Raw genomic sequence first — 11,200 nt, 5'->3', positions numbered from 1 at the left:
ACCGACACTGAAATAGACTGACCCCTCACGGTTTGTTGCTTAAAAGTGTTTTCAATTTGTATATCTAAGCAGGACGTAAGACCACTTCGTTTATCAGGTTCACAGACGTGGACCCAGGTCCGAATCGATTGGCTATGGCCGGCAATTACACCGAGTATTTGCCAGCATCCACGGCCAGGTCCCGTAGAATCATGCATTATATCAAGCCGCAGCCAACTGATTCGGACACGGCCTTCGTGTATAAAGATACATGAATGATAAGATAAAGAGTGCCCGACTGGAAATTAAGGAGGCCTGGGGGATTCCTTCACCGTAGGCCTACATCATTATTCAACCCCACCCGTCAAAAACACATTAAAATTACACTGTAGCATAATACGGCCGTTTCACAATAGTGCGCCACCAAGAGTTTGCAACGGGTAGGCAAATCACCATGCACGAAATTTGTCGACCCAATGGGCTTTTGGAAAGGGTCGACAAATTTCGCGCGTTATGATTGGCCAATGCGTTGCAAACTCTTGGTGGCGCATTATTGTGAATCGCCCGTATTCCTGCCGATTAAGTAAGTTTGGCTGCTTTTGGAAATCGTTTTGTGCAAAATGAAAAAAGACTTTTTTTTTCTTTGGCTCTCCGTCCGAGGATTTTCAATCGCTTGAATCACGTGATTTATGACGATCAGCGTTCATAGATGTGCTCGGAAACGCGCGCGCCTTCGAACTCAACATTCTGGCGCCTACATGAAATTCCGGGCATTTGCCACAGATTCGAAACTGAACGCGCCTCCGCGGATATGACAAAACGTTTCCTGAATGCCTTTGCCGGTCATGTGACGTCACGTGAAAAACCTAAATTGCGGCGTCGTAACGTGGTACATGCAACAACGTCGCACCAAAAAATTGTTCTTGGCGGAAATAAGCCACCGTAATAATTCCGTCGACAAATATCATTTCTTTCCATGCAGTTTAGTGCTGATAACATTCTGGCATTTACTTAATAGTAAACGTAACGAATGTGCCGCCTGTGAATCGGAATTTGCTTTACTGCCGAAGACCCAAATCTTCAAAATGAATGTCCGATGTGCAAGGGTAACAATTTAATACGATAGATTATCTTTCTAATTGAATTCGATTTACATTTGCTGGTAAATGTCTCGAAATCTTGAGTAAACCACCTATGCCTACCTACTATGAGTACTATACTAACTTAATACTTTTGCTAGCCGTGCCAGCCCAGTTTCCGGACACTTGAATCGGCTCCACGCCGCGGGGCCCGCTCCATTACATCATGTGATTCTACCTCCATGATTACATGTAGGATGGACTGGGAGTGAGACTCCGTTCCATACTCGTGGGGCTAGTTGAGCCCGTTGCTGTACACAGATCTTGATCTCGATCTCTGATCCCAGAGTTCGTTTGCTCTAGTCGTGCCAATGGGTGGATTCAGATGCCAGGGAACCAATAATATTAATATACAAACAGGCCCATGGGCCTATCTGTTGCTTGCTCATCTGCTCATATATGTTGCTCTATCATCAATCATGCTCCATGTAGAGCTAGGCCTATCATTTACATACAATTATGTAGGCCCCTAGCCTTGAAGATGTTACATCGTTTTCTTAAGCTTATTTATTTTGTCAATATCTATGTACCAACTTCTCTTTATTAAATTAATGTAATGTTTTCAAAAGAGTATGGAATAAACGTTTTCTTGAATCGAATCAAATCAAATCGTTCAGTCGTAGTGTAAATGAAGACAAAATCCAACCTAGGCTAGAAGGCCCCTACAACATGTTCACCTGGCCCATCCATTTAGGCTCAATGCATGCACGTGTTTTTGGCAGTGAAGGGCCAGGGATGGGCTTTGTGACTTTCACAACAAAAAAACCGTATTTTACTTTCTCAAGTATTGAGCATTAAAGGAAAGCAAAAAGATTTTCCCTCTTAATGAATAACTACTCAATGCCCTATACCAATTGAACTTTAAGCCTTTTCATATTTTCATTGTTGGAAAAGGTGAATTAATTTGCAATTAGGGCCTACTCTGTTTTTTAGGGTGTGTGTAAAATCATATTGAAATCGGAGAATTTGGGACTGTAATTAAGCTGGATAAAGTTACATGCATTTCTTGATTTAAGCACAGTTTGTAAAAACTACATGTACCTTTAATAAGTTTTCCCGAAGTTATGCTGTGTATGCGAGTAGCACATTTTGTAAAAACCCTGTCTTTCAGCAGATTTTGCACAGGAAATGGTTGAATATTGGACCAATTTTCAGGCCAGGTTTAGGATTTTTACATTAAACATGTTGGAGTAAATCTTTGCATGTCCCTTGAAGAAACATACACGTAGCGTGTACTAGACTTTGTAGGCATGCCAAGTGTCACTTCAGTCAAAACGTGAATTATTCAAATAATTAAAATATTTGTGGTTTCTAGCTCTTGACCAGTGCCAGTTTTTGCAATCAGATGTCCAGGAACTTCATTGTACTTCTGAATAGCATGTAAACCAGGTTTGACGACATCTCCAATTTTCACTTGTTGATTTCAACCCAACTGTTATTTTGAACAATCTTTTATATGGCATAGAACCAGCCTAAGTTGTAAGTCTTCACACTAGAAGCTCATTTTAAAAATTTTCCCTGTAATGTAATGAAGGCTGGTGTCCAGTTTGGGCCACATAGCATATGTAGCATACAACAGCGTGGCACAAAGGGGAGTATATGGTGACCTGTTGCCCTCTTGCCACAAAGCTGTGCGTTACTCAGGCAGATGTGATGCTTTTCCAACCATGAGAATGACAGCCATGTGCATGATGTACATTGCCATATGTGACCCGTCACGACAAAATGAGGGTAAAGTCGCATTCCGATCTTTCCTATTTTGAAGGTTCAAAGTCATATTGAAGTGAAGGTTAATTTGGGGATTTTGTAATATTTGGAAAGACTAACCCGTCTCCTGTTTAATTCCAAATATTTTGCAGGATCATATAGTTAAACATGTCATTGTCACAGCAGTTTTGAAAATAGCATTATGCATGCCTGGTCTGAAATGTTGAAAGAATGTCAGGAACAAAGACGCAAAGCTGCCAGAATAATGTCACATTGTCACCTTATACTTCTACCCTAAGTGTTCCATGTACATGCCATTGGAGAGCTCTTTTTCTGTTGAACTCAGAAATACCAATATCTCAATTTTTGAAAATTTCGACTTTCAGCTCATTTTGTGGTGACGGGTCACATACATGCAGCTTAATCAAAATTTACATATATCGCAAAAAGGTTGTTCGTTCCCCCAAACCCGTCAACCATCATGCCAACTTCCCCCACCCAGGGAAAAATCTTACAATGAAAAACAAAAATTTTTCTGCACAAGTTGTTTTTGTTTGCAGCCGGAGGATCTGCTTAACATGCAGCACTGTAACTTGCTGTGTCTCCCTGAGAACTACCAGATGAAATATTACTTTTACCATGGCCTCTCTTGGCCACAGTTGTCCTATGTGGCTGAAGATGAGAATGGCAAGATTGTGGGCTACGTCCTCGCTAAGATGTAAGCGGGCAGTATTGAGGTCATGTATATGCGATGGATACATCTGCAGCCAATGTCAATATGAGTGTTGCAAGTCAGTTTACATCTCTCTACTGTAATTCCCAATGAAGTTTTAAAAGGAGCTTCCCAACATCTCCAAAATTCACCAATGTGTCAGATACTATTGGCTTATTCCTGCCTTTAAACCTGCAGAACGCACATGTAGTAGCAACCAGATTCTAAGGGTTGGGTCTGCTTTTCCACCATTTCAGTCAGGTCGAGTTGGTTTTCAGTTTTGCAAAACTCTTAGAGATATTGCAGTGGTTGTTGGTTCTTGAGATATTTTTCCAAAAGAATTAGGCGACAAAAATAATTCAGGCACAAAGAGCAGACATATTATAGGATGATTTGTCCAAGCCATCATATTCATGGGAGTTTTGGGGGTGAGTTTGGTCCAGTTTTAACCTTACTTTTGTGTCGGGTCAAGTAGAGTCAAATTTTTCAGTTTAATCTGTAATATTTCAGGCTAGTTTGGCGTGTTCAACTGATGCACATCATTAGTTTACACAAGAGCTTTTAATGTCCAGACCTTAAATCAAATGTGTCTTATACAGAAGAGTTACATGTACTTGTGATGTAACTCATTTTTTCCTGTGTGGCTCAATTTTTCTTGCAGGGAAGAAGACCCAGACGAGTTGCCTCATGGTCACATTACATCATTGGTAAGCATTGTTCAAGGCATCCCAGTCATTAAAGTTGGGTTCACACATTTCTGAATCAATTGCCACAAATACCCTAATCTTTCCTGAATTTCAAATGCTTGATGGCATCAGGGGGAATTAGCCCTGATTTGCTGTCAGTAGGTATAATCAAGAATAATGAAGAACCAGGTATGATCTAGAAGCTGAATCAGACCAAATCCAGTTGACTGATGGTGATTTAGTGCAGAATTAAACTGAATAGTTGCAATTTTGTCAGTAATATCATACAAATAACTCCAGAATCCTCCAGAATGGCACAGCATTATGCCACTTTGAAAATCTGAAAATTTGCAAGTTATTCTCACAATATTCATACAGTTCTTGATGCATTCATAATGATTTGGCATGATTGTGGACCAAGAATAACTCGACAATAGTTGTAACAATGCTGTAAGAGTCTCAAGAATTAGTTGCAATTACGACATGAATAAACTAAGAATTGAAATTTGTTTTCAAATCAACCTGACAATTTAAAAAGTCTAAAATTGTCTCGTCACTTCCAGCCTTAAAACGGTCTTTCATCAAACAACCAGAATCATTCCAAGGCAGCTAAGAACCACTTCCTCAAGAATTGCTTTTAAACTCAGAATATATAAACCTACCGTTATCAGTGGAAATACATGTTAGGGGCCGTCCAAAGTTTTCAACATTTTCACGTTTGTACAAAGCATACAAAGGGGGGAGGGGGTCGTGGGCTGTTTTGGGATCCTGTAAAATGTTGATTTTTCAGAAGTGTTCTCATTCAAATGTAAAATATGAAAATTCAAGAAAAAGCAAGCATTTATGTAATCACTGGTTGCATGCTGAAAGCTGGCTCCGATGGAGAGTAAATCGGGAAGGTTCGCATACGTTGTGCCCACGGCTTCCCTTGCCCTTGTAACGCAGCTCGGCCCGTAGTTTTGGTCAAGACGTTGTTGTCTTGTTGATTCATGAGAGAGCGCCAACAAGACAAATAGCTGGAAAGCACGAACTACAACTTCTGGCATGGTTAGTTGTGGTTCATGCATTCCATTTCGTCTTATGGGCGCCCTCTCATGTATCAACAACACAACAACGTCTTGACCAAGACTACCTGGCCCGCCGCGGCCCAGTGGTTCAACCGTGGAGTTCAACGTACATGCAGTGTGCATACACGAGCCCAGCTGATCAGCGCAACCACGTCTCTCAGCTCAGTAAATACAGCATGACACACCAGCAGTACAGGCCGTTTTCAAATACTCAACTCCGGAACCGAATGAGGCTTCATCTATTTTTCCTTCATGACTTGGAATTGTAAGAGCATTAATAAGTATGATAGTGCTACGCAATAGCAAATAGAATTCAAAAGAGTCAAACATTACATTACTCTGATGTTATTTTAACACTTCAAGCCCACAATTGGGGCTTGATTTCAGAGACGAAGCCTCAAATGGGGACGAAGCAGAGTATTGCAAAACGGCCCACTATATATCCTTTGACATTGTGACACATCATTCCGTTTAACAACATAATTTTATTCAGGTACCGGGGAAAAATGTCGATAAGTACTAGTTTGGGGGGAGGGGGGTCTTGAAAAATAGTACCACTGTGTACCACTGTGAAAATGTTGACAACGTTGGAGGGTCCCATACTACACCATACCATAGAATGAGTGACATGGACCACTGCGCTATGTCATACTTCATGATTGTGGACTACTGTATATGTGATTTGAGAGAATACAAAGCGCCAAGTAACAGCACCTTTCTATTGTATTTTGCAGGCTGTTAAGCGGTCACATCGACGCCTTGGTCTAGCCCAGAAACTTATGGATCAAGCCTCACGGGCCATGGTGGAATGCTTCAATGCCAAATACGTGTCTCTCCACGTCCGGATGAGGTAAGAATAATGGAAAAAATAGGTAGACCCAAGATTTGAGTGTGTTCTTCATGTTAAAGACAGGAATGCTAGGAGTATGGCCCGCAGGAATATAAAAAAATATTCTCCACCAGACTGGGAGTATACTATTAAGTGTTTATTTCAGTTGGGCAGAAAGAGCCCCTTCACATGATGTGATCTGAGAGCAATGCGCACACAACAATTTCCTGCACTGGCAAGCATTAAGAGTCACATACACTCACACACATTTATGATGCATATGTGGTGTGGACATCCCTTTCTTCTCTTGCACTTAAGAGAACTTCCGAAATTTTCTTGAACAGCTTATCCTGATCCTAAAATGCCTTTAAACGCATCTTTGTCTTTCTGATGGGGGGAACCTTGCGATGACCTGGCTGTGTCCACACAAGGTTCGCACAACCTACTGTACATTATGTGGACCTGTTTTGTTCTCAAGTCCACACAAATATGGCAAGGTTGGCACAGCCACTGTGTTTCCGACATTGTATTCTGGAAGCCAGGTACAGACAAATAGACTCTTTCCGAATTACTTGGCTATGGCATGAAATAACACATGCACTTATGGAAGCCGCCAGCCAGTGGCTGCTTGAAATTCACTGAATAAATTGTAATTGTTCTTTTTTCCTTATTTTCAGCAATCGGGCTGCCCTGCAGCTGTACCAGCATACTCTGAAATTCTCGTGAGTACAATAAGATATTTCACTGCGAGCCATTGTTAGTTGGATATAGAAAGCTTTGGCGAGGACACAAAAATCTGGAACGTGATTCAAATGATGCTGTAAAGTCATGAAGCAGTAAACATGCTTAATAAGTAGGTGCTCTATTGAGACTCTGCGGGATTTGGGGAACACCAAGAATCCTGATTTGATGAATGATTTTTAATGATGAAAATAAGGCTGCCTCCCTGTCTAGAAGCATTGCAAAATGTTTCAAGCATTATGACTTTCACTGCGATCCCTGACCACATGGGACATACGTGTAGATGTATGATTCAGAGGCTTCTGACGAACAAATGCCATGGGAAACTGGGAGCTGCCAACATACACATGGGCTGGCTACTTCAGTTGATAGATAATTGTTCCCACATGCATATATTTAAGGTCAAAGATTCATGGCCCATTTCTGTCAGATCCTGTGCTGCTGCATATACATAGACTTAAAGACAGTTCCGTGTGAACATGAATAATTGAAGCAGTATTCATGGTTGTGATAGTTGAAACCAAACTGTATGAAAAATACCGTCATTGGAAAATTTATTCTGGAGAGACAGCATTCCAGGTGTAAAGATTTCATTGCTTGCTGTTAATTGGTAATCAGTTGGAAGTGCCATTTTTGTGTTTCTGGCAACTCAAGTCTAAGTGGACTAAATTCATGGAACTCAAAGGACAGCTAAAAGACAACCCGCAGGTCTGGAGCACCCGTTATTTCATGCTTTTCTTTTTTTAAAGCCAGTTTGCTAGAGGTACATGTGCAGTGGATGCCCATGCCCCCGCCCCTCTTGAAATCTGCAAATAATCTCAGTTGAAATGTAGCTGCAGCTTATTTTCTGGCAGTGCTTCCCTTGAAAAACTTGTGTGCACCCCCGGATGCCCCTGCTGGACACTTAGCCCTTGTCACACCACTGTACATGTGACACATTTCTTGTTATTATATCGTTGCTATAATTCAGAATCAGTGAGATTGAGCCCAAGTACTATGCTGACGGGGAGGATGCATATGCAATGAAGAGAGACCTGAGTCACATCCCAAGCCTACAGGTAACTACAGTAAAATCTCGATAAGTCGAAGCTCAGGGGAATGGACGAAAAGTTTGAGTTATCTGACGTTCGAGTTATTGAAAGTTACTCGCTTCAGTGCTTATGCAACGTTACTGGCTTACGGCAGTTGGCCTGCAAGCCGAGTCGAACATGAAGTGGATTTTAGGCTATCCCTACTGTGCAAGTTTTCCTCAAACGTCATCATTAAACATGTGTTTACATGTATGTGGTACATTAATAAACAATAAACCAATTAACTTATGTACCGGTACCTGTGTCTATGTCTTGAGAATTCATTCATTTGCTTTGCTTGATCGGGCTGTTACCGCATAAATGCAGCGCGCGGGCCAGTCGGTCAGGGTTTCCGTGCTGGGTCATGTGAAACATGTACAAAGCGCTTGAGGGCGCATCATTCATGCCTGATGTATTTTACGGTTGCGGTTGATGCCCACCCAGTGCTTATCGACATGACAATGGCAGCCCGTGTGAACATGCGCGGCTCATCAAAGAAAATTCATACGCGTGACAGTAATGCCTCATAATGAAGGCAAGCGTTCTTTCATCACTTTTTATTCATCATTCTTCAGTGTTTTTTTTTTAATTTACCTACCAAAACTTCGAGAAAAGCGGCTTTAGTGGTATTGACGTTTTGAGTTACGGATAGTTTATTGTACATAAAGGCCTATTCTTTTGTCGGGAATACAGAAAGACGTCGAGGTAAACAGAGTTTCGACTTAACAGGCTTCGACTTATCGAGATTTTACTGTACTTCCAAAGTTGTTGTCCAGCTAGCCAACTGCACACTTATTGTACACTACAGGGTCAGCCATTGTCCAAGCAATAGACCATGGTGTCGTAGCATGTGGTCAGTGTGGAGAAATTTTGCTTTGATTTTGCTTTGCATGTTACGCAAAATGGGCAATTCACAATATAGTGCACCACCAAGAGGTTGCTTCAGAGAGGCCATTTTTCACGATGTATTGGGGAACTTAAACTATTCCAAATGTTTGTTTGCGGGGAAGAAGATTTGTATTAAAGTGTATTTCAAGAAAGAGTTTTAATTAATCCTCTTCTTTCTGTTTCTTGAATATCCCAATCTATCAAAAATTTTGCCTAGTTGTCGACTGACGTACGATCAAATGCAAAGTGCCTCAAAGCAGCCATGCTTTTGTCATCCGTAAAAATGAAAAATGGCCTCTCTGTGGCAACTTCTTAGTTGTGCACTATATTGTGAATCAGCCGTAGTTGGAAGTAAATCTTTTACAACAAAAGTTGACTTGCTCCTTTTTGTTCCAAAATGCCTACTGTCAGAGGATCACCAACCAGCCAATATTGTTGCTTGTTCACCTACTATCTCTACATTTCTGTTGTTTTTCTAACATTTACAAAAGGGGGCGTTCACTGTAAATGAGTTGTAAATAATGATTTTCCATTTAACTGGGTCACAAGTAAAAAATCGTAAACTTTGTATCCTCAGTTTTCATGTGAAGCGAGCATTTCTGTATAGAAGTTCAATCTGGACTGATGATTTCGGTTTTCTTTATAACCAAGCTTGTAATATAAACAGTTGCCTCTCTCTGTCACAAGATTCTTGGTCAACATTCCCCACCAATCACTGAAAAAAGTCACAAGAAAGACTTGTGTCTTACGTTTTCAGCCTTCAAATAATTGCAGAAATGTCTACCATGGAATGACAGTAAAATGGATTGCGGCTTGCATTGTGTCAAATATGTATTTGTACCTTTTGCATGGAAAGTTTTTTGTTCAAGACAGTTGAAGTTGCTTGAAGTTAATAAGTGTTCCATTTCTATTGTTTCAATGTGGGAGTTGTAGTGTTTCACGGACTTGACACTTTAACTTTCTGTTGTCTTTGCTTCAACAGAGGAAAGCAGTAATGAAAGAGGTCAAGAGCTCCGAGAAGGAGGACGAGAAATCCGACAGGATTCAAGAGAACCTAGACTCCAAGGCAGTAGTCATGGCCAAGGACAGGAAGCCCAGTGACACATCCCGTCTGGAAGAAAAAGACAGAGGTCAAGGCAAGAACGAGAACGGCACGGGGGGAACTGCCAGGGGCAAAGGAGGCAGCGAGCACCGACCAGGGGAGAAATCCAAACGTAGCCGCAAGAAAGCACGTGATGCCGCAGCAAGGGCTGAGGAACGGTCCAATGAGCTCAAGGAGAAGAAAGACAAAAGCAAGGATACCGGCTAACAGTAGTCTTTGTCTTCCCTATTTGAATTTTTTGGGGTCAATCTTGTACTGTCCAAAGTACCCAGCTCATTACATGCTGTGCAGTCACATATTCCTAGTCCAAAATACAGTAGAGGAGGCTAGTCGAAGCAGTTTCTCCTCATTCAGTGTCAATTTCTGCATGCATTTCAACACCTAAAAACATGTTATACAGGGAATAAGTTGTTTTCAGAAAATTGATTTTCCCTTTTGCAGTCAAAAATGGACAGAACAAAATTTACCTGTCATTGTAACATCAAAATCACTCAGTGGTCTCTGAAACCTCTACGGTGATACAAATGAAGAACAGGGTACTTTCTGTTGTCTTGACAGTAACTGACTGGTCCCCTTTTAAATTGTTTTATGCCATATGCAGAGTGTTTAATGAATACAGAGTGGTTACTGAAAGTCTTGACCTTTGCATGGGCAGTGTGAATACAAACTTTGCTCAATCAGACAGCACAAGCTGGGTAGTTTTTGTATGATGCACCATTCAGCACTGAGTATGAGTTTGGAACATTTTATTTGTGACCAGCTCTGCGAAAAGGTGTATTTTGTGACTTTTTCTGCATTTGAGTTATATATATAATCAAATTGCTCGCATCCTAAGCTTTCATTTGATTTATAATTCATTCCATTGGCATTTTGCATTTTGGAGTTATTTGCCATTTGTATATTCATATAATTTCATTTTATCACACATGCTTTGTAAGATAATGCCCTTTAAACTTAAACAGAAACATTAAACATTACAATAAATACTTGGTTTTCCTTAGTAACAGAGGCTTTCTGGTCAAGCAATTGGCCTCAAAATATTTCCCAATATTTTCACTCTCGGCACATGGAATATGCAGTTAAGCATTTTTGCATTGCACATCTTTAATACACCTTTTTGCAGAGCTGGAGCAGGTCACACTTCATGTTCTGGCTTGACTTGTATATTTAATATGCAAGTGCTTAATTCAACAGCATGTGTTTATAATCATGGTTGATTCCTTTTGAAAAGTCCAAACTTAAATCATCTTAGTTCTGACAAAGAACTCAAGCACAAGACA

The 11,200-nt window shown here is 40.8% G+C and overlaps 1 protein-coding gene across 2 annotated transcripts; it reads left to right on the top strand.

Moving 5' to 3' along the window:
• Positions 1–813: 813 nt before the first annotated feature.
• On the top strand, positions 814–10,887 carry LOC147799398 (N-alpha-acetyltransferase 10-like). Of its 2 annotated transcripts, XM_087135788.1 has the most exons (7): positions 817–1,085; positions 3,386–3,543; positions 4,199–4,244; positions 6,025–6,140; positions 6,797–6,841; positions 7,831–7,918; positions 9,801–10,887. In XM_087135788.1, exons 1-7 carry the CDS (start codon positions 873–875, stop codon positions 10,125–10,127), a joined length of 993 nt encoding a protein of 330 aa, XP_086991914.1. In that variant the 5' UTR covers positions 817–872; the 3' UTR covers positions 10,128–10,887. The 2 variants fall into 2 exon arrangements, with proteins under 2 accessions (XP_086991915.1, XP_086991914.1); XM_087135789.1 differs by lacking the exon at positions 3,386–3,543 and having other exon boundaries at positions 814–1,085.
• Positions 10,888–11,200: the final 313 nt, after the last annotated feature.

This window comes from Acanthaster planci, linkage group LG04 (assembly GCF_054643075.1).
Source record: "Acanthaster planci isolate LZ-2023a linkage group LG04, COTS_SCS, whole genome shotgun sequence".
NCBI lineage: Eukaryota > Metazoa > Echinodermata > Asteroidea > Valvatida > Acanthasteridae > Acanthaster > Acanthaster planci.
Note: the sequence above shows the minus strand (reverse complement) of the source record. Positions and strands in the feature narration are given on the sequence as shown.

Excerpts from the sequence above, each read along its gene's own strand:
- LOC147799398 (XM_087135788.1), top strand. The coding sequence starts at position 873 with ATGCAACAACGTCGCACCAAAAAATTGTTCTTGGCGGAAATAAGCCAC. Across the intron at positions 4,245-6,024 it reads ATGGTCACATTACATCATTG|GCTGTTAAGCGGTCACATCG; the intron begins GTAAGCATTGTT and ends TGTATTTTGCAG. Across the intron at positions 6,842-7,830 it reads CAGCATACTCTGAAATTCTC|AATCAGTGAGATTGAGCCCA; the intron begins GTGAGTACAATA and ends GCTATAATTCAG.